Source organism: Podarcis liolepis, assembly GCF_965112155.1.
Source record: "Podarcis liolepis genome assembly, chromosome: 12".
NCBI classification, from domain to species: domain Eukaryota; kingdom Metazoa; phylum Chordata; class Lepidosauria; order Squamata; family Lacertidae; genus Podarcis; species Podarcis liolepis.
In genome coordinates this window covers 6,838,070-6,861,716 of record NC_139563.1, presented here as the reverse complement: position 1 = coordinate 6,861,716, position 23,647 = coordinate 6,838,070, and the positions used below count along the sequence as shown (strand labels likewise).

Sequence of the window (23,647 nt, the reverse complement as noted above, 5' to 3'; positions counted from 1 at the left end):
TACTTAATTCGTTTCGGAGGTCCGTTCTTAACCTGAAACTGTTCTTAACCTGAAGCACCACTTTAGCTAACGGGGCCTCCTGCTGCTGCCGCGCCACCGGAGCCCAATTTCTGTTCTCATCCTGAAACAAAGTTCTTAACCTGAAGCACTATTTCTGGGTTAGCGGAGTCTGTAACCTGAAGCGTATGTAACCCAAAGCGTATGTAACCCAAGGTACCACTGTATCAAGAACTACCACTTCATGCCCAACATGAGCTTCTCTCCTATTCCATCTCAGTTAGCAGAATTTGGGGTGCAAGGTGTGCATTTTTTCAATACAGGCAGCCAAGGTGAGAGGAGAAAGTCACGGGTGGGGGGGTGGCCTTTGGTCAGTGGAAAAGGCAGCCCCAAATGTAAAGCAGTAAGGTATAAAAGGAGAGAAGGCAAACCTTTTGCAGCTGTCGCAATGACTTTGAAGGTGAGCTTTTGGCCAGCGGCCTCACAAGTGTATTCACCAGCATCCTCTTTTTCCACCTGCTGCACAATCAGCCGCCGGGTCTTCCCTTCAGCTTCTACCTTGAATTTCTTGCTGGAGGTGATCTGCTTCCCATCCTTGAACCACTTCACTTCTGTCTTGGCCTGGGCCACCTCACAGGTGATGGAGGCGTTCTCTGAAACAGCAGCCTTGATCTCCTTCTGGACCTTCTCCTTGTTGACAAATGCGTCCTCAACGTCCGCAACTGTGGTGGGGGGAGGGAGAAAAGGGGGCAAGCAAAGACAGATGACTTCAAGCTCCCCTTTTATGGCACTTCCCATTAACATCTCATTAGGACCATAGATCCGCGTGTCATATAATCCAGGGGTCACCAATCTTCTTGGACTACTCGGCACATTTTGAAATTTGAGAAAGTGCTGCTGGCACCGGTCACAAAATGGTTGCCATGGAAAGTTGGCTATGCACTGGCTGGTCCTTATGGTGGAGACCACACAATATAGAAACACACAAACACAGCTCTAACAAGGAGCATTTCCAAGTATGACGGAAAATGTATAATGTAGCCACACACATTCACTCTCACTGTGTCATATACACACTCATATACTTCACATATACACAGCCGCAATCTATTTCTGCCTCTCTGCCCAAGTGCATCTCATCCTCTCTCACACAAATCATACATAAAAGTACTGCTTTTTTTCTACTAAAAATGTATATGGGTATTTTCATTTTGACTCAAGAAAATCACAATTTTATATTTCAAATTGGGAAAAATAAATGCAGTAAACGGACAAAAGTACAGTCATACTGTTAGGATATTTCCGTTCCACCTTAAAAGGGAGCAGGCTTTGTGAGTCACAGAGTCTGCGTATTTCCTGTTCACAGGAAGTTTATGTTTTCTATTGCTTTCGTTTCTCTCTCTCGGTGCCTGAACACTGAAGCAGGCAGTCATGTTTTTTCTTTGTTCTGACCAACGCTGAATAAACTTAAATAATGCTCTCCTGCATCCATCTTTTGCTGTGCATTATCTGCTGATAAGAGCGTGCATCAGCTCTGGAATGTGGCAAGCTATTTCTGGAGCTCGTGTCGCTAATTGCTGATAATGCATGTCTACAGGAGATCGATGGACGTCCGGAGGCGACGTGGGGCCATGATGGACTTTGTCTCCCTGGCAGTATCCCAACACATACCTCGGGTTAAAGACACTTCAGGTTGCGTTTTTTCGGGTTGTGGACCACCGGAACCCAGAAGTACTGGAACAGGTTACTTCTGGGTTTCGGCGGTCACACATGCGCAGAAACACTAAATCGCTCTTTGCGCATGTGCAGAAGTGCCAAATCGCAACCGGCGTGTGCACAGACGCGGGTTGCGAACACTGCAGGTTGCGAACGTGCATCCCGCATGGATCACATTCGCAACCCGAGCATCCACTGTACAAAGATTCACAAAATGTTTAGGGGTATGCATTGTCGGATTCTTAAGCCTCAGTCAGAGGTAACTGGCCACTCTCCAGGCACTCGGATTAAGATCCTGTTGACCTCCCCGTCTGCGTCTCCCGGCAGGATACAGGCAAGGTCACAATCGGTGATCCCACTCAGTGTGAGAGGGACACACCACTCCTCCCTCCTCCCTGCTTCCCTCAGGGAGGGGAAAGAGACAGACAGAAATCTATTTACATGTCTTTATTTCTGTCATTGCAGCAGTACAGAGAAACATGTCTGCACTCTCCAGTCTCCAACAGTAGAGAGAGAAACTCCACCCCTGTACTTCCAGTACAGGTCAGATGACACTCTGAGCTAACATCCGGTGCTCAGTACAGTGAATAGACTGTCCCTTTGTTCCCATGGTACAGTCCCAAACATCAACATGCTGTTTTGCTTTCCAGACACCTGCAGCTCGCTCTTGCATTGCTGCTTTTTCCTGACATGCGTACCCCCAGAAAAAAAGCACTGCATATAAGCAAACCATACACAAACCCTGCTCTCCCTTTGTGTCTTGGTTGTTTTCTCTTACACCCACACATCACATACAAACAGAGCACACACACCTCTCTCTCTCTTTCTTACACACACACGCATATCTTTCCTCTTCTCTCTGCTGAAGTACATGTTTCCCATTTGCCCTAATTGGACCATCTTCCACTGGAAAAGAGACATGATATCGCCAGAGGGGGGAATCCACCTTTAGAGGGTAGATAGTGGCACTTGAGAAAGGGGCTTAGATAATACAGAGCTAAGAATTTAAGAGGGAGGATCAAGTTTGGAGCTGGCCATTGGAACAGGCAGATTTAGGGCAGAGAAGAGAGTTTGGATTTGATATCCCGCCTTTCACTCCCTTTAAGGAGTCTCAAAGCGGCTAACATTCTCCTTTCCCTTCCTCCCCCACAACAAACACTCTGTGAGGTGAGTGGGGCTGAGAGACTTCAGAGAAGTGTGACTGGCTCAAGGTCACCCAGCAGCTGCGTGTGGAGGAGCGGGGAATCGAACCCTGTTCACCAGATTACGAGTCCACCGCTCTTAACCACCACACCATGCTGGCTCTGCTACACTGGGTGCCAAGCTTAGGGCATGAGGATCTCAGTACAGACAGCAACCCAAGGAAGATTGGAGTTCAACAGTTTGCTGAATGCTAATATGCCTGAAGAGACGCAGGTGAAGGGTGAGAAGGGAAAGAGGAGGCTGAACCTTCTGAACCCATGTGGTGGGAACAAGTCTCGCTGTACCTGCTGCAATGACTTTGAAGAGAGAGAGAAAGAGAAGAGAGAGAGAGAGAGAGAGAGAGAGAGAGAGAGAGAGAGAGAGAGAGAGATTCCTTGATCACCCACCCACATTAAGAAAAGCCTTTCCCAGAGTGAAGGAAATGTCTAACATTTCCAAAACAAACAAACAAACAATAAATAAATAACACACAAGGTGTGCTAGATTGGCAAACCCTGATATACACGATTAATGCAGGAGGTTCCAACATCAATCTCCAACAGATTAGCACACAAAATTCAGGTTACTTCACAAAACATAAACACAGCAGTAGGGAGGCCATCCACGTAAACGGCAAAGCCCTTTTTGAATCATAGGTATGAATTCTTCTTAAAATTAGTTCACAGTACACATCATTTAAAGTGATGCCCAACAAAGCAGCCGGGCTGACACGCCAATGACTGCTATATTATGCCTCAAAACCATACGCTCTCCAGTTCCATTTGAACTTGCAGTATTATTATAAAGGTGTGTGAGACTTGTGATTTTTCAGCATTGGTGGCCAGAGAGAAAAGAAAATAATGGATTATAATTGCCTTTGGTCAGCAGGATAAAGGTAAAGGGACCCCTGACCATTACGTCCAGTCATGGACAACTCTGGGGTTGTGGCGCTCATCTCGCTTTATTGTCCAAGGGAGCCGGTGTACAGCTTCCGGGTCATGTGGCCAGCATGACTAAGCCGCTTCTGGCGAACCAGAGCAGTCCACAGAAACGCCGTTTACCTTCCCGCTGGAGCGATACCTATTTATCTACTTGCACTTTGATGTGCTTTCAAACTGCTAGGCGGGCAGGAGCTGGGACAGAGCAACGGGAGCTCACCCCGTCGTGGGGATTCGAACCTCCAACCTTCTGATCAGCAAGTCCTAGGCTCTGTGGTTTAACCCACAGTGCCATCTGCGTTCCAGTCAGCAGGATAGGCAGCCTGAAATATAAAGTAATAGGGCATAAAGAGAAGCATGCAAACCTTTTGCATCCGTTGCAATGACTTTGAAGGTGAGTTTTTGGCCAGCGGCCTCACAGGTGTATTCGCCAGCATCCTTCTTCTCCACCTGTTGCACAATCAGCCTCCGGGTCTTGCCTTCAGCTTCTACCTTGACTTTTTTGCTGGAAGTGATCTGCTTCCCATCTTTGAACCACTTCACTTCTGCGTTGGCCTGGGCCACCTCACAGGTGATGGAGGCGTTCTCCGAAACAGCAGCCTTGATCTCTTTCTGGACCTTCTCCTTCTTGACGAACACATCTTCCACTTTTGCATCTGGGAGGGACGGGAAGAGAGCAAGAAACATACAGTAACTCTACCTCCCCTTTCAAGGTTTTCCAAGGCTCTCCACTAATATCTGGCTCATAGATGAAAAACACATGACAGAGAAAAACACAGGACAAATGCTCCATGAAGCAGTGTCTTCCTGGATTGGCCTCCTACTAACAAACAGAACAAAATCAGCAGAGGAGCCAAATAATTCTAGTTTTTTCTCCATCCTCTTCCCTTCTGACTTCCTTAAGGGCAGCACTTAGAGTGAGAATGAAGTTGACAAGCAGTGTCACCTCTTAGACAGGTTGTGAGTAAGGAGGCAGGCTGGTTGGGTTGGTTGGTGGGCTACCATCCCATTTGCCCTAATTGGACCATCCTCCACTGGAAAGGGGACATGATATCACCAGGGGGGAATCCACCTTTGGAGGGTAGATAGTGGCACTTGAGAAAGGGGCTTAGATAATACAGAGCTAAGAGTTTTAGAGGGAGGATCGGGTTTGGAGCTGGCCTTTGGGACAGTGGTGGATTTAGGGCAGAGCGTACAGTTCTGCCAGACTGGGTGCCAAGCTTAGGGCATGAGGATCTCAGTACAGACAGCAACCCAAGAAAAATTGGAGTTCAACAGTTTGCTGAATGCTAATATGCCTGAGGAGACACAGGTGAAGGGTGAGAAGGGAAACAGGAGGCTGAACCGTCTGAACCCATGCGGCGGGAACAAGTCTCGCTGTACCTGCTGCAATGACTTTGAAGGTGAGTTTTTGGCCAGCAGCCTCACAGGTGTACTCGCCAGCATCCTTCTTCTCCACCTGTTGCACAATCAGCTTCCGGGTCTTGCCTTCAGCTTCAACCTTGAATTTCTTGCTGGATGTGATCTGCTTCCCGTCTTTAAACCACTTCACTTCTGTCTTGGCCTGGTCCACCTCGCAGGTGATGGAGGCGTTCTCCGAAACAACAGCCTTGATCTCTTTCTGGACCTTCTCCTTGTTGACAAACACATCCTCCGCTTTTGCATCTGGAGGTAGGGTAGAAAAAGAAGGCAAGCAAAGATTAAGAACTCTACTTCCCCTCTTAAGGCACTTTATTACTTCTGGTTAACATGTGGCCCATAGAAGAATGAGTACCATGGGACCATACAGCAAATGCGCCATATCCTGGCCACATGCTGTATAGGGCTTTGTACACCAGAAGCAGCACCTTGAACTCAGTCCAGTAGCTAATTAGTAGACAAGGAAATTATTTCAGCAGCGGCAAAATATAATGTGAATATTCTGCCCCAGAGAGCAGTTGAACCACTGAATTTTGTACTACCTGAAGGTTCCTGGGCAGCCTCAGGGGCAGCCCCACATAGAGCACGTTGCAGTAATCCAATGTGTAGGTTAAAGGTAAAGGGTAAAGGGACCCCTGACCATTAGGTCCAGTCGTGGCCGACTCTGGGGTTGCGGCACTCATCTCACTTTAGTGGCCAAGGGAGCCAGCGTTTGTCCGCAGACAGCTTCCAGGTCATGTGGCCAGCCTGACTAAGCCGCTTCTGGTGAACCAGAGCAGCACATGGAAACGCCGTTGACCTTCCCGCTGGAGTGGTACCTATTTATCTACTTGCACTTTGACATGCTTTCGAACTGCTAGGTTGGCAGGAGCAGGGACCGAGCAATGGGAGCTCACCCCATCGCAGGGATTCGAACCGCCAACCTTCTGATCGGCAAGCTCTAGGATCTGTGGTTTAACACACAGCGCCACTCGCGCCCCAATGTTCATGAATTACAATTCTCAGGCTTCCTGATCCAGAAATAGCTGTATTTTTCCACCAGCTGAATCTTGTAATATGTAGGGATTGTAACTCATCTGCAACCAGATGCTTCATGTGAGAATTGGGAGTTATGTTTCATGGCTATGTAATGAATTTTGTACCTTTCCCTCCAAGACCTATGCTTACAAGCAATTCACTGACTGCAATTCCCCACCGACTGACATCAGGCAGGTGCCTTTCCTGTACCATTTGCAGTGCATGCTTAAAACATTTTATTATAGGCAAGACTATCTGGACATGTAGATGCTCATGCATTTTAATCTCTTTTACAGTTCATTTCAGTTATTTTTCAATGCTTTTAATCATTTCAAACTTTTTATTTATATTTTTAAGATTTCATGTAAACTGCTCAGACATTTTACTATGTAGCAGTATATAAATATTCTTAGTTAAGTAAACAAATAAATGCCAATTGATCGATTTGAGTCACTTCAGATGCATGCAGGGTAAGTAACAAAACTTTCCTTTAACACTATTTTAAATCATCAGTTAAGCTGAGAGCTAATGTATACACGGGACGCGGGTGGCGCTGTGGGTTAAACCACAGAGCCTAGGACTTGCTGATCAGAAGGTCAGCGGTTCGAATCCCTGTGACGGGGTGAGCTCCCGTTGCTCAGTCTCAGCTCCTGCCAACCTGACAGTTCGAAAGCACGTCAAAGTGCAAGTAGATAAATAGGTACCGCTCCGGCGGGAAGGTAAACGGTGTTTCCGTGCGCTGCTCTGGTTCGTCAGAAGTGGCTTAGTCATGCTGGCCACATGACCCGGAATCTGTCTGCAGACAAACACCGGCTCCCTTGGCCCATAGAGCGAGATGAGCGCCGCAACCCCAAAGTTGGTCACGACTGGACCTAATGGTCAGGGGTACCTTTACCTTTACCTTAATGTATACACAGCAGGCATAAAATACAGGTCCTCTGTTGCCACTTTCTGCCCCAAATATGGTAAGGTATAATATATTATATTGAAATACCTGCTGCAGTGACTTTGAAGGCTAGTTTCTGGTTTCCGGCCTCACAGGTGTATTCGCCAGCATCCTTCTTCTCCACCTGCTGCACAATCAGCCTCCGGGTCTTGCCTTCAGCTTCTACCTTGAATTTCTTGCTGGAGGTGATCTGCTTCCCATCCTTGAACCACTTTACTTCTGTCTTGGCCTGGGCCACCTCGCAGGTGATGGAGGCATTCTCTGAAACAACAGCCTTGATCTCTTTCTGGACCTTCTCCTTGTTGACAAACACGTCCTCAATTTCTGCAGCTGAAGGAGAGAAAAGAGGACAAGCAAAGATAGGTAACTTTAAACTCCTTTTTTATGGCACTTTAAGGTCTTCCAGTAACATCTGTTCAGGGTAATAGATGCACATATCATTTAATCCATGAGGATGGATCTTCCAGCGTCAAACTCTTGAAGCTTAATCCACAACATTCATATTACAACACAGGCTGCAGCAGCAAGCAGTAGGGCAGCCAGCTTTCTGTGTTCATAGAGAACAAACCCCCATTTTTATTACATCTATATACCGCCCTTCATCATAAGATCTCGGGCTGGTTCTTGAGGCCTGGGTTGCTGCCAGAAGGAATAATAGATCTTGTATGGCGGCTGCTTTGAAGGCTCTAAATAGTGGGGCTATCAAATCTAAGGCATTTGGGATTTTTCAAGCCCTCAGCCTAGAACATGAAAATTATTATTATTATTATTATTATTATTATTATTATTATTATTATTACAGCCATACCGTGGGTTACAGATGCTTTGGGTTGTGTGATTTCAGGTCGCGCACTGCGCCGAACCCAGAAGTACCGGAACGGGTTACTCTTCGGTCTCGGCGCTTGCGCATATGCAGAAGTGCTAAATCACGCTTTGCACATGCGCAGAAGTGTCAAATTGCAACCCGCACGTGCACAGACGTGGCGCTGCAGGTTGCGGATGCAGCGGGTTGCTAATATGCCTCCCGCACAGATCATGTTCGCAACCCAAGAGTCCACTGTATTATTATTATCATTATTATTATTATTATTATTATTATTATTATTATTATACCACCTTCAGAGCAAATAAGTGATGCCCAAATAAGTGATGGGGTGAAACTGCCAATTCCTCAATACCAGCTGTTCCATGTATGTTTGCTCTTGGAACCGAAAGCAGGTCAGTGGTGTCCCACTCCAATTGGGACAGCAGCAGCAGGGGCCAATTCCCCCCCCTCTCTCTCCCCCCCCTCTCCCTCTCCCTCTCTCTCTCTCTCTCCCTCTCCCTCTCCCTCTCCCTCTCCTTCTCTCTCTCTCGCACACACACCAATGCTCACTTTTTTTAAAAAAGAAAGTGCAGATGTGAAAACTCTGGGACAGATGTTGTGGCTATTTGCCCTTTAGTGGCACAAGTATCTAGGACTTTGGGACATGCAACCTTTGAGCATTGGCCGCTGGGGAGAAAGGAATTGTGTGGATGGGATTTGATAGACTTTGGTCATAGGAAAAGGCTGCCCCAACCATAAATCAGCAGGGTATACAGGAAAACATGCGAACCTTTTGCAGTTGTCACAGTGATACGGAATGTCAGTTTCTGGTTTCCGGCCTCACAGGTGTATTCGCCAGCATCCTCTTTTTCCACCTGCTGCACAATCAGCCTCCGGGTCTTCCCTTCAGCTTCAACCTTGAATTTCTTGCTGGAGGTAATCCGCTTCCCATCCTTGAACCACCTCACTTCTGTCTTGGCCTGGGCCACCTCACAGGTGATGGAGGCGTCCTCCGAAGCAGCAGCCTTGATCTCCTTCTGGACCTTCTCTTTGTTGATAAACACATCCTCAACTTCTGCAACTGAGGGTGAGGAAAGCACAAGCAAAGATCAGTAACTCTAAGCTTACGTTTTATGGCACTTGAAGGTTCCCCATTAACATTAGAAATCCATCACTCACAGAACAATCCATCTGTGTTAAAGAGGAAGTCAGCCTGTTCAGGTCGCCTGCCTAAAGTGCAAGGAATACTCACATTTTGTACAGGAGTGAAGCAAAACACTAACAGCGAAACTGTGAAATGTAAGGTCCATCTCCTTTTTCAGCTCATTTGTTGATTAAAAGATGGCCTGCAGTAGTATTCACACCTTGCAAAAATTATGCATGATACATCTTTGCAACAAATAAGTCATACCCAGGTAAGGCAGAGGGGCTGAATACCAAGAATTACTCTCCTATTCCTTAACACTGAGGGGTAGCTCAGTTGGTAGAACATGAGACTGTTAATCTCAGGGCCATAGGTTCAAAACCCACATTGGGTGAAAGATTCTTGCATTGCCGGAGGTTGAACTAAATCATTCTTGTGGTCCCTTCCAACTCTGATTCTATGATTTCATTAAATAGAACATGGAGTGTAGGGTGTTAATTTTTTCCATCAGCAACAGCAAAGGGGAAAGGAAAAAGTTATGAATGGGAATGTAATATTGTGGGGTATAAAGGGGAACTTGCAAACCTTTTGCAGTTTCTGCAATGACTTTGAAGGTGAGCTTTTGACCAGCAGCCTCACAAGTGTATTCACCAGCGTCCTCTTTCTCCACCTGCTGCACAATCAGCCGCCGGGTCTTCCCTTCAGCTTCTACCTTGAATTTCTTGCTGGAGGTGATCTGCTTCCCATCCTTGAACCACTTCACTTCTGTCTTGGTCTGTGCCACCTCGCAGGTGATGGAGGCGTTCTCTGAAACAGCAGCCTTGATCTCCTTCTGGACCTTCTCCTTGTTGACAAACACATCCTCAACTTCTGCAACTGTGGCAAGGTGGAGGGTGAGAGAAAATAGGATATGCAAAGATCAATAACTCTAAGCTCCATTTTATAACTTAGGAATTCTTTCCTTTTTTATGGGAACTCAGTAAAACACTAACAGCAGGGATATCACACAGAAGACCCATCTGCCGTTTCAGCCACTCTGTGCCTGCAGCAATATCCACACCCTCCCAAAATAATTTGTAAGTCACCTTTGGACAAGTAAGTGGTGGCCAAGGAAGACAGAGAGGATGAGTACCAAGAACTACCACTTCATGCCCAACATGAGATTCTCTCCTATTCCATTTCATTTAGCAGAATTTGGAGTGCAGGATATGCAATTTTTTTTCAATACAGGCAGCCAAGGTGAGAGGAGAAAGTCATGGGTGGGGGGGTGGCCTTTGCTCAGTGGAAAAGGCAGCCCCAAATGTAAAGCAGTAAGGTATAAAAGGAGAGAAGGCAAACCTTTTGCAGCTGTCGCAATGACTTTGAAGGTGAGCTTTTGGCCAGCGGCCTCACAAGTGTATTCACCAGCGTCCTCCTTCTCCACCTGCTGCACAATCAGCCTCCGGGTCTTGCCTTCAGCTTCTACCTTGAATTTCTTGCTGGAGGTGATCTGCTTCCCATCCTTGAACCACTTCACTTCTGTCTTGGTCTGGGCCACCTCACAGGTGATGGAGGCATTCTCTGAAACAGCAGCCTTGATCTCCTTCTGGACCTTCTCCTTGTTGACAAACACATCCTCAACTTCTGCAACTGTGGCAAGGGGAGGGGGAAAAGAGAACAAGGACTGTAACTCTAGACTCCCAATTTACAGCACATCAAGGTTTCCCCATTGTTATGTACTGAGTTGAATAGGATCCAAAATGCAGCAGTCTGATTGGTCCTAGAACAATAGGATTCAGAATGCAGCAGTCCGATTGGTCTTAGAACAATAGGATTCAGAATACAGCAGTCTGATTGGTCCACAGGAGCCACCCAATCCAGCTCCAGGTGGAAGTGAATCTGCAACCTGTTTGGTCTACAGGAGAATCCCGGAATTAGCCAATCACGTGGGGCCCATTGTGTAAATAATGTATATAAAGCAGACATTCTGGGGGAACTTCCATTCCTCCTCACCACTATGATGAATAAAGAGCATGAAATTCGCTCTCGACTCCGAGTATATTTCACCCATTAACCTATAATCACTTTTAATATACCCCATAAAAGGCAACGTCTCCTCCAACACTAGTCTCCTGTAGATTAACACACAAAATTCAGGTTGTAGCGCAACACAGCAGTCGGATCTATAAACTCTGTTTGTAGGCAACAGTCCCCTTTTCAAATCATGGATACAGAGTCTGCTTAAGGACTTGTTCACTATATATATATAAAAGTTCCCTACCAGGACAGACCTTGCTCGTGTGCTCAAGACATCAATTCTATAAAACATATTTTGCTGCACTGTGCAAAATATGAGCAAGCCAGGGCTGAACTGATATTACCCTAGCTGGTACCTTCCCCGGGAAAATCAGAGGCTCACTATGTCAGGTTCCTATTGGAAGACCGGACAAATGCTAGATCATTAGCAGTGGCGAAGTTTTTATCGGTGGTTGCAAGAACCAATGATCCCTATCTTTAAGTCTGAACAAAATGCTTGTTTAACCTGGAGGTAGGCTGTATGAACTGTGCATTGCTTTGTAATGATTTGTTGGGTCCCTGGATTGATTGATTGATTGATTGATTGATTGATATATAAAAACTTCTAAAATGATGCACAATAGGGCAGTCAGTCGGGCTGACATTCCAGTGGCTGCTACATTATACCTCAACATTACCTGCTCTCCATTTCCATTCAAATTAGCAGCAGACCATCAAGGAATGTGGGATGTGCAAATTTGCATGGTTGGTAGCCCAGGAGATAAGAGTGTGTGTTTGGGAGGGGGGTGGACTTTGGTGAGCAGAAAAGGCAGTCCCAAATATAGATGGTACCATATAAAGGAAAACATCCAAACCTTTTGCAGCTTCTGCAACGACTTTGAAGGTGAGTTTTTGGCCAGCAGCCTCACAGGTGTAATCACCAACATCCTCTTTTTCTACCTGCTGCACGATCAGCCGCCGGGTCTTTCCTTCAGCTTCTATCTTGAATTTCTTGCTGGAGATTATCTGCTTCCCATTCTTGAGCCACCTCACTTCTGTGTTTTCCTGGGCCACCTCGCAGAGAAGAGATGCATTCTCTAAAAAGGTAACCTTGATCTCTTTCTGTACCTTCTCCTTGTTGGCAAACACAGGCAGAGGCTCTGCAGTGGGGAAAATAAAACACATGCCAAATTTCATGATTTCTTTTTTTCCCTTTTTTCTTTTTTTGAAGTACGTGTAATGTTTCTCGTATTTTTTCCATGTAACATTTTTACATATCAGTTTCATTTGTTGAGACATTGGGGGGGAGGGGATAGAGGGGGGGGAAGATGGGGGGGTTGGGGGGGTTGGGTGGCGATGTTTCTATTTTGCTTAACGTATGTAGGGTTTGGTATCAGTGTTGCTCGTGCAGGTTCTCTGCTGTTCATTTGTGTTTCTTTGGTGGTGGGAGAGGTTGGGGTTGGCCTAGGATGTGGTTGGCTGTGGTGATCTTTGTTTTCGTGTGTGAGTGAGGTGGGTGGGTGTGTTGGATCAGGTTAGCCATATTGATTTGTATGCTGTTGGTGGATTATTGTCGTTGTCTTGTTGGGCTGTGCATGTGATAAAGGGGAGCCATACAAGGGGTCTTCTTCTGTTTGTCTCCGTGTCAGTTTCAGTTTATTGGTTAATTTTTCTAGTAGGGCTGTTTCCCATACTATTTGGTACCATTGGTCCATGCTTATTAATTACTGATTTCTAACACACACACACACACACACACACACACACACACACACACTTAAGAACTTAAAACTCAATATAACCTGCACAGAATAATGTACAAAAATTAAACAGTAAGCCAACTTCAGCTGCACAAACACATGGCTGGGAAACACACTACAGAAAAAGGCAACCAGCTAAAAGATAATACTGTAGGGGTGCTTGCCTAAAATCCAAAGAGAGGGAATTCTAAGAATTGGTGCAGCAGTGCTAGACGCCCTGCTCTTGGTGGTCATGGAGCAGACCTCAGGAATGTACGGCCAATAGTCCCTCTGCCAAAGATGGCAGTGACAAGGAAGCAAATTACAGAGCAAGGTGTTTTGCTTTGGCCCTGTCCACCACTGGCATGCAGCCCCTGGAAAGGTTGCCTTATATCCTGTTTCCTGCTATGGCCAGCCAGGTGCGTGTGCATTGTGTTAAGTTGTGGGTGAACATATCAGACGACACAGCAATTCTTCAAACAGCTCTTGTTTATTCACAGGCCAGAACAGAACTGAACTGAAGGGTTCAGGCAGCCTGCTTATATAGAGCTCCAGTACAACGCAACTGAAACAACTTTCTGTAACTATCCAATCACTGAACGTCACTTTCAATCCCTTATTTGCATATGTGGACCTGAGTGAAAATTATCTACAGTATCCCCCTGCTGGCCCAGGGTGAGAACTTCAGTACATAACACATTGTATTCCAGAGGGAGGGGGTGGAATATCTCTTGCAACAAGTTTCCTTGCTATCAGTCCTATATTTACAAAGTAGACCATAAAGTGTAGGTGAAATATGGCCTAGCTGCTTCGATGAAACTGAAATAAAAAAAATTAAGGTCTTATATATATATATATATAAAATAAATGTTCATAACTGCATATATAAACCACATGTCTGAAACCCCACAGAAAAAGGCCTGAAACCATTTTGTCCCTCCCAAATTGACCTCAAATATTTCTCTGCAAGGTCGAAGGAAAATGGAAAAGCCTCCCCGTTGTCTTTTTGTTCACAAATCTTGTCTTAAGGGTATGTCTGTGTATGAATAGGGTGAGCCTGTGACCTGGCTCAGGAACTAATTATTTATCATTACAAAAGACTGGCCAGGCTCCCCAGGTAATCCAATCAAGTGATCATTAACAGGTAACCTGCCAGACAGGAGATAAACAACGCACTCAGATTTCTGTTGTAGACCAACCTTTCTGTGATGTAGGTATGATGTATCTGGGGGGTGGTCTTGAGCTACACCCCTTTCTGTGATGTATGTATGATGTTTCTAGTGGTGGTCTTGGACTCCAGGGCAGGCAATTTAAAATGTCAGTGGTACCTAAGTACTTAATTCGTTCCGGAGGTCTGTTCTTAACCTGAAACTGTTCTTGACCTGAAGCACCACTTTAGCTAATGGTGCCTCCCGCTGTCGCCGTGCCGCCGGAGCACGATTTCTGTTCTCATCCTGAAGCAAAGTTCTTAACCCGAGGTACTATTTCTGGGTTAGCGGAGTCTGTAACATGAAACGTATGTAACCTGAAGCGTATGTAACCTGAGGTACCACTGTATAAGGGCGGGAACACCTTTGTTCTGGGTCCTCCTCCTTCTCCTGCGTGTGAGGGGAGCACCCTGTTGCAACAGTTCAATAAAGATCAAACTTACAAGCTGCTTTGCTTCTCAATATTCTCTGGTTGGCCTCTGTTATTTTCTCCGACCGATGGAGAACCTACAAAGGACTCTATAAGGGCTCTTGTATCCCCCATAAGGGAAGAAGGGCAGATTTTTGTTTATTTACACAACACAGCTCCCTTGAAAACATAGCTATTGACATGCCACTCCTAGATCTTCTGCCGTCGGATTCCCTATACCTGAACATATCCATCTGCTTTCAGTCCTGAACAACCAGCAACCTTACTGTGAGCACAAGAATAACAAAAGTGCCAGTTCAACTACCAGAAATATATTGTCAGCAAGATTTTTGTGAAGGAAGAATGACTACATTGCTATGTCATGGCGAAAAGGAAGCAGTCAGATTCCCCTGCTCACCTTCGACCTCAACGTGGAATGTTAACTTGTCGTCCTTTGTTTCACAGGTGTAAATCCCTTCGTCTTCTTTCAGTGCATTGTGGACAATGAGCTTTCTGTTAACTCCCTGAGAGGTAAATGTCACTCTCTGGTCCAGCCTGATAGGTTTTTTACCCTTCTTCCATATGACGGGCTCATTCTCTGATGAGACCTCGCACACCAGCTCAAACTTCTCTGAGAGCTTGACCTTGATTCCGGGGGTTGATTCATTGACGAACTTTGCCACTTCATCTAGAAAAGTAAGTTGAGGTGCAAAACAGAGTTGGCAGCAAAGGGCGCAAACGGATTGAGTATACAACTGAAACAACATTTTGCATGAACTGGAAAATCAGGTGATTTTTTCCCCAAATCTGAAGCAGAGTGAGGTTTAATTTCATTTTTTAAAAAAGGGGGGAAAGGTTGGACTTTGAAATTTGCATTCTAGACAAATTCAAAATCTGAAGATTTAAACAACGCTGACATTGTAATAAAGGCATTAGAGCTTTCATGGGATGTGGGGAGAACATGTGGAATGAACTCAAAGAAATTCCACAGCAGCAGCAATGTAAAGGGGAGAAAGAGACTTGCCAGGAGACATTTTGCTGCTGAAGACATTTTGACGCCTGAGGCAAAAGTCAAGATGGTGTCCCCTCCCATTCCATGCATAGAAGTTGACCAGTCAGGCAAATACATAATCTTATTATTCAATGGTTTGAAAAGGGCTAAGAGAACAAGTAATAATAATAATAATAATTTATTATTTATACCCCGCCCATCTGGCTGGGTTTCCCCAGCCACTCTGGGCGGCTTCCAAGTCTTCACTGATGAGTTCTATATGTACAAACATTGGCTTGTTTAAATATTTTGTTGTTATTCTATAATATTTAAACATCCCATTTATTATTATTATTATTATTATTATTATTATTATTATTATTATACTTCTCTTCATCCAAGCATCACAAAGTGATTTACAATATGAAAACACAAAAATGCATACCATAGTAACAAACAAAAACAATGACCCTCCCCTGCCACACACACAGTTTTTGCAGTTGTCGTTACTCAGATTATACTTTATATCCCTCCCCCCCCCCTTTAATTTTACGGAGTATTTTGAATTGATATATAATTGTGATGGATTAACTCTGAGTAAAACTTAGTTGACTACCACCTCCTGTTTGTATTAGACCACTGTAGGCGGCCTAAGGCTGAAAGGCATTGGTTTATTGGATATTCAAAGGCCAATGGTCATATTTGTGACACAGTTTTATAAAACATTTTATACAGTGTTTTGGAATTTGGATGTTCAGATTCCAATATTGTTTGAAGCTATTTATTCAGTCAGGCACTTGTACTGAGGCCTTTTTGGTGGCTACATCCTGATTATAAATATTTTTTTATTTATACCCCGCCCTTCCCGGTTCAGAAAACCAGGCTCAGGGCAGCTAACAACAAATTTTAAACAATTGATACAACAAAAAACAGCATAAAATACAGTATAAAATGTGAATAACAATAAATTCAGAATTAAAAAATCAATTTGGGGGGAAATACATCCAGTAAACATTAGATGATCACCAGGGCTAGCTGGCTAAATTAGTCCTATTTGGGCGAGCGAGGAGACCAGGGGAGAATTAGCTGTGGGATCCCAGAGTGGGTAATCTTCATAAAAAGGGGAGTGAGGGAAGGAAGGAGAATAAAATATCAGGCTAAGTTCAGATTGAAAGCCAGGTGGAATAGCTCTGTCTTACAGGCCCTGTGGAAGGAAGTTAAATCCTGGAGGGCCCTGGTCTCATGGGACAGAGCATTCCACCAGGTCGGAGCCATCACTGAGAAGGCCCTGGCCCTGGTGGAGGATAATCTGACTTCCTTAGGGCCTGGGACCTCTAAACCAGTGTTTCCCAACCACTGTTCCGCGGCACACTAGTGTGCCGCGAGATGTTGCCTGGTGTGCCGCGGGAAAAATTAAAAAAATCGAAAGATAGCTTCATATCCGGAGAGGCGGCCTTCAGGCGAGTTTTAATTTTCATTTTCCTTCTCCCACTTAATGCCCCACACTCGCCCGAGCAGCTTGCAGTCCTCAGTAACCACGGCGACCCGAGGGAGGGGAGGGAACAGGGAAGTCGAGGGTGGCGGCGAGCCGCGATGACGTCAGTGGGCCGCGCCGCCTCGCCCTGGCACGGTGTGAGAGCCCCGGCTAGTGGCGCGAGCTTCAGAATAAGTGGGATCCGCGTGCGCGAGACCGAGATCGCGGGTAAGGAGCTCAGCCCTGGGCAGGAGGAAGCGGGGCCGCGCGTGCGGGCCACATCCCCACAGAGAGCGAGCCTCCCCCGGCCCACCACTCCGGGCAGGTCCACTCGCATGAGGGGGCGGCGATGGCGACGGCCGGCAGCTTGCCTGCAATGCCATCCCTCGAGCAGGCGAGGAGCCCGGAGGCTACCAGATGCGAGTCCTCTTTCCCACCCTGCTCGGGAGTCCAGAGCACTTGGTCGCATTCAGGATCTAGAGTGGGGAAGCGGGGCTTGTGTCTGGGCTGGACACATTGGGCTGCCTGTGCCGCTCGACCTGCGGGGAGAAATCAGGGTGGGAGTCACGACCGTGAGGCAGGGCTGCCAAGTGTGGCAGAAGAGGACACGGCCGTCGCACCTTTCCTTAGGTAGGAGCTTCTTCTGTGTCGACCTGCTGCCCTAAAGTCTTGGCTTTTTTCTTGGCTTTTTGGCGGTTGGCACAGAAGGAAGGCAAGGGGGAGGGGAAAAATTGAAACTTACACTTTCGTGCGTCCCTCCCGGCGTGACGCTGCGCGCTGACGTCACGGGGCTGTAATGGTGGTGTGCCTCGAGATTTTTTTTCATGAAACAAGTGTGCCTTTGCCCAAAAAAGGTTGGGAAACACTGCTCTAAACTATGATTATTCATGGACCTTAAGGTCCTCTGCGGGGCAGACCAGGAGAGGTGGTTCCGTAGATACGAGGGTCCTAAGCCACAAAGGAATGGAATGGAATGGCCTCCCCAGTGAGGCTTGCCTGGTGCCTACATTAAGATCTTTTTGGTCCCAAGTGATGACCCCTTTATTCTTCCAGATGTACTAGCGAGAACAACTGAACCTCCACTTTCTCACACATCTGGGTGGTTAAGGCAGAGCTTGCAAGCTTTGAAACACAGCTCTTTGCTTCTGGATTTTCTGCCCCCCCTCTCCCCAGCAAATAAAAAAAATCCTAAGAAATATGCATATAAAAATACCTTTCAAACTTATCTTGGCAGTGCTTTCAAGATTATTAGCGACAAATTTCACCTCTGCTTCTTTGAAAACACTTGTGACCCTTTTGACAGTGAGGCTGTGCGACGTTTTGGTTCTTGTAATGATGTACTTATCGCTGTTCTGCACGATGTTGCCATTAACATACCACGAGCCGGAACAGGTATTAGTGAGGTCAACAGTGAAGATTGCATCCCTGCCTGGCGCTACTTCTACATTTCTCAGATGGCTTTTCACAGCCAGGACTGGTTCTATAGAACAGAAGAAGAAAATGCAGTTGAAATGACCAACTATTAGACAACGAAGGTAATGCAACTCAGAAAACACATCATCCTTAGGTAGATTGCTACTGTATTGAGATTACCGTATTTTTTGCTCTATAAGACTCACTTTTTCCCTCCTAAAAAGTAAGGGGAAATGTGTGTGCATCTTATGGAGCGAATGCAGGCTGTGCAGCTATCCCAGAAGCCAGAACAGCAAGAGGGATTGCTGCTTTCACTGCGCAGCGATCCCACTTGCTGTTCTGGCTTCTGAGATTCAAAATATTTTTTTTCTTGTTTTCCTCCTCCAAAAACTAGGTGTGTTTTGTGGTCTGGTGCGTCTTATAGAGCGAAAAATACGGTACATTTTTGAGATAACCAGTCTCATATAATCAACATGCTTAAGTATGCATGAAGAGGTTAATGCCATAGAGTAAGCTGTTCTGCCAGGCTTAGCTAGGTCACTCCCCCTCACCTTGGAAGGAAGGTAATCAATTCTATTCTTGTACATCAGTCTACATGAGAAGCTCATCTTGAGTTCCTGCAGAAATAATTTAGGAACTTTCACCACTGTAACTAAGCCAAGTTTTACTGCCTGTGTTTTCTGACTGATGTATGAAAAAGCACATGAACCTGACCTTTGAAGAGTTTGTAAGTAAACCATTGATTTAACTTACCAAATGTGTGGTCTTTTTCTATGCTGGGGAAGAGGGGAACTTTGGGAGGAACTTAGAAGGGCATATTTTAAAGATCTGCCAGCCTGTGTTTCCGTGCTTTGCTGCATATTTTTGGTTTTAAATCTCTGCTGGGGTTCTCTACCTTAACCCTACAGGGTAAGGTATTCCCCCTTCTTGGGCTTCAGGGCCAACATAACACTGGATGACCAGAGAAATTATTATTGGCTCACATTTTTTGAACTGAGAACTGTCTTGCAAAAATAGAAGAAATGCAAACTCTAAAGAATAATTACATTTCAATCCACCCATTAGCCCAGGAGGTGAGAAACTGGATTCACAAAAATTAAATTCCTCCATCATTCCTACCCTCCACAATACTCTCAATCTAAATTGTTCTTCCTCAGTGGCTCTTAGCCTAACCAACTTCTCAGAGATCCTGTGAGACCAGCCTGAGGAGGTTTAATCCTAAATCATATCAGAATCTTACTAAATCATACCAAGAACCTTGAATAAATTATTGCTGAATATTAGGTTCACCTCTGAATAGTCTGTGGGATGTGAAACACAAGAGCAGTCAAGTACAACATTCCTAGAGTGAACATGTTTGCACATGGGGAGGAATGTTTGTCCAGCCAGCAGGTAAACTTCCTGTTTCCTTCTGGGCTGGGACAGACTTCCTCTGCATGTGACCAGAGGTGGGCTTGGCCTCACCTGTGCAGGTAACGACAAAAGCACAGGGCAGGGCAGCCATCTCTCTCTCTCTAACTACATTAGTCAAAGAAGCAACATCTGCTTAGCCAAAGATGCTCTCTTGGCCTCCAGCCAAGAGAGCACAATGGGACTGTCTCTTTATGCGATAGTTTCCAGGTGTATGTTACTTTTCTAAGCAAAGTCTGCCTTCTGGGATCCAACTGTGAACAGAATGTGAGTAAACTCTTTTTATACTTTTATAGAAGACTGTGTTATGTCTTATCTTTTATGAGGGTATAAGGGGAAAATACCAGAACAGTTATTATAGAGGCTTTAGTGAGCCGGAGCAAACACGTCCGCTGTGAGTTTAAAAGGGGGAATGTTACTCTGCTAAATTGTGAACTTGTTTACACAAGTTGGAAAGGCTATAATCAAACAATATATCCTCTCCTGCATCCCTGAACATTCCCACATCATCAACCCAATACAGCAATCACTTTTGATGCTCTAAAGCTCACATTCAGCTCACTAGCTTCCAAGGGTTTCTTGATTTCATGAGATGTAGCAGGTCTATGCACCCAGCCTCAATGACTGCAAACACCTCCTCTTTTCATACTCACCAAGGTGCAAGGTTCCTGGGAAGTCAAGGTAGCCGCTCTGGCCATAGTTGTTGACTGCAGACACTCGGAATTGGTAGTCAGCCTCTTCAGCAAGGTTGCTCACAGTGAACTCAGTTTCAGGAACGGGGGATTCGTGGCATCTCAGCCAAGTGAATCCAGTCAGTTTCTTACGCTCCACTACATATCCATCAATAGGGATGGGGCGCTCCATCTTAGGCGGGGACCAGGATAGCATCACTGAGGTTTCTGTTTTATTTTTCACCACTGGGTCAACTGGTGGATGCGATGGAGGCTTCTTCGGAGCTGGGTAGTATGAAAAAAGAGGGGGGAAATAAGTTGATCTGTTTGAAAAGCCAGGATAATTATTCATTCATTCATTCCCCAGCCACTCTGGGCAGCTTCCACCAAAGATTAAAAATACATTAAAATGTCACACATTAAAAACTTCCCTGAACAGGGTTGCCTTCAGATGTCTTCTAAATATCAGGTAGTTGTTTATCTCTTTGACATCTGATGGGAGGGCATTCCACAGGGTGGGCGCCACTACCGAGAAGGCCCTCTGTCTGGTTCCCTGTAACCTCACTTCTTGCAGTGAAGGAACCACCAGAAGGCCCTCGGCTCTGGATCTCAGTGTCCGGGCAGAATGATGGGGGTGGAGACACTCCTTCAGGTATACTGGGCCGAGGCTGTTTAGGGCTTTAAAGGTCAACACCAACACTTTGAATTGTGCTTAGAAACGTACTGGGAGCCAATGCAGATCGTTCAAGATCAGATCATTTAGGGATACACACACATCAATGCCAGAGGCAACACGCTAAAAGTCATGCTGTACCAGACATCAATCCTTGCCTCCAGCCACAAAATTCCATAGCCTTCTTCACCCTTGCTTCAGGGAGGACAAACCCTACAATACATTGCAGCTATTTTAATACACCCAGCTTTAAGTTTGCTTTCTTTTAGCCTAAGAGCTCATCCAGACTTCTACTTTCCAGCCACTTTCCCCTCAGGAAACCCAATCGTTACTGCTGAATCAGTTTTGGGCTCCATGCTCTCAGCAGGGTGCCCCAAAATGTGTGAGATCACAGAGGTCATTTCTGGGCTCCGCAAGATCGCACAGGTCATGAGGAACAAGGGCTGTGAAGACAAGCATCCCAGTTTCCCAAGTCAACACGTTGGAGGGTATGCCTGTCACAAGCCTGTCTGCTGCCATCCCTGTTGTTTAATAGGGTGATTGCAGACTTCGGCACAGTTCGCCTTTCGGCGAGAAAGGTCCTTCTAGCAGATGCTGACAGAAAGCCAAATTACACTAAGCTCATTGTGTTCCACTGTAATTGACACAGCCATGTTAGCACATGGGATCCACAACCAAACGCCAGAGTCATGGCTGGTGAGTGTGGCAGTGGCTCCATAAATGGCTCCAAGTTTAGGTTTGATGAGGTCCTAAGCTACTGAAGGTAATGGGCCCCTTTATATGTCCAGGTGTCCTTTGTCAACAACAAATTGTCACTGTTTTTTGTGTTGAATAGATGGTAATTTATGGACCTAATAGCTATCTAAAGCCATTTGCACATGCAGAATGTAGGCACCCCAAATACATAGAAATGAGCAAACCAGTGATATTTTAGGGAGCAGGCTAGCAGGCGGGGCCCATGACTTACATCATAGGAGCGTACACAACACAAAACAAAACACTGTTGCTGTATGTAGGTTTTATTTTACCGTATTTTTTGCTCTATAAGACTCACTTTTTCCCTCCTAAAAAGTAGGGGGAAATGTGTGTGCGTCTTATGGAGCGAATGCAGACTGCACAGCTATCACAGAAGCCAGAACAGCAAGAGGGATTGCTGCTTTCACTGCGCAGCGATCCCTCTTGCTGGTCTGGCTTCTGAGATTCAGAATATTTGTTTCCTTGTTTTCCTCCTCCAAAAACTAGGTGCGTCTTGTGGTCTGATGCGTCTTATAGAGCGAAAAATACGGTATTTGTTTTTTATCTTATACAAGGGTACCTCTGGTTACGTACTTAATTCGTTAAAGAGGCCCGTTCTTAACCTGAAGCACCACTTTAGCTAATGGGGCCTCCCGCTGCTGCCGCTGCGCAATTTCTGTTCTCATCCTGAAGCAAAGTTTTTAACCCAAGGTAATATTTCTGGGTTAGCGGAGTCTGTAACCAGAAGCGTATGTAACCCAAGGTACCACTGTATTTTGGAAATATACATTCAGTATCTCCAGTTGTTTTTTCCATTAATTTTTGGGGGGTGCCCCAAGAGAGTGGGGCCCGAAACTATAGCTTGTTTAGCTTATACGTAAATCCAGCACTGCCTAAATGTGACCAGCGTGTTGAAATGGAACCACCAGGATTTTCCATGAAGCAAACAAGGTGCTTTTCTAATAGAGCCATTAGACTTTGTAAGACACAGAATAAAAATAGGGAACCTTGGCCTGATACACCCTCCTTCCTTAGCAAGCTGCATAAATATATATATATCAGTGTCACATGATATACTGTCATCCCCCCTGAAGTTTAATGGGAAGGCCAAGGCTGCAAAGTGCCGGCCTGTTTAGCATTCAGCTCAGGTTCAGTAGGTTGGAAATATCTGAAATCAGATATTAGGTACTAACCCTTAACTTCTTAAGCTTAGTAACATTTAGTCAGATCCCCCTCCCCTCCTCTGAAAGAGCATTCTCAGGTGCAAGATTGTTTTGTTCAGCATGAGAGGGAAGCAACATGCAACTATTGGGTCACTGTTGTCTAGGGTGTCAACAGCTCTTGGATTTGCTTAGGAATCGCAGCAATTTGCATTTTTTCAAAATCCTCATAAGAAATATTTGGATGCAGTTTTGACTAATATGCATGTATTGAAAGCAATTTTCCATAGTGCATTTTTATATATTCTTTTCACAAATGCCGTATTTTTTGCTCTATAAGACTCACTTTTTCCCTCCTAAAAAGTAAGGGGAAATGTGTGTGCATCTTATGGAGCGAATGCAGGCTGCGCAGCTATCCCAGAAGCCAGAACAGCAAGAGGGATTGCTGCTTTCTCTGCGCAGCGATCGCTCTTGCTGTTCTGGCTTCTGGGATTCAAAATATTTTTTTCTTGTTTTCCTCCTCCAAAAACTAGGTGCGTCTTATGGTCTGGTGCGTCTTATAGAGCGAAAAATACGGTATATTAAACAGATGGACTAGTGGAGAA

General features: G+C 45.5%; 1 protein-coding gene across 50 annotated transcripts in view; it reads right to left on the bottom strand.

Moving 5' to 3' along the window:
* OBSCN (obscurin, cytoskeletal calmodulin and titin-interacting RhoGEF) overlaps positions 1-23,647 on the bottom strand; it is a 281,685-nt gene that overhangs the window by 220,503 nt on the left and 37,535 nt on the right. For 40 of the 50 annotated variants that reach the window (XM_083466412.1, XM_083466407.1, XM_083466411.1 and 37 more), the window contains exons 5-15: positions 20,457-20,759; positions 18,194-18,460; positions 14,934-15,203; positions 12,035-12,319; positions 10,503-10,793; positions 9,750-10,040; positions 8,811-9,101; positions 7,264-7,545; positions 5,217-5,498; positions 4,199-4,489; positions 429-719 (exon numbers count right to left, since the gene is read on the bottom strand). In XM_083466412.1, the coding sequence (XP_083322538.1) occupies positions 429-719; positions 4,199-4,489; positions 5,217-5,498; positions 7,264-7,545; positions 8,811-9,101; positions 9,750-10,040; positions 10,503-10,793; positions 12,035-12,319; positions 14,934-15,203; positions 18,194-18,460; positions 20,457-20,759 (3,144 nt within the window). The remainder of the gene's footprint in view (positions 1-428; positions 720-4,198; positions 4,490-5,216; positions 5,499-7,263; positions 7,546-8,810; positions 9,102-9,749; positions 10,041-10,502; positions 10,794-12,034; positions 12,320-14,933; positions 15,204-18,193; positions 18,461-20,456; positions 20,760-23,647) is intronic. The other 10 variants (XM_083466423.1, XM_083466434.1, XM_083466403.1 and 7 more) reach the window with 7 other exon arrangements.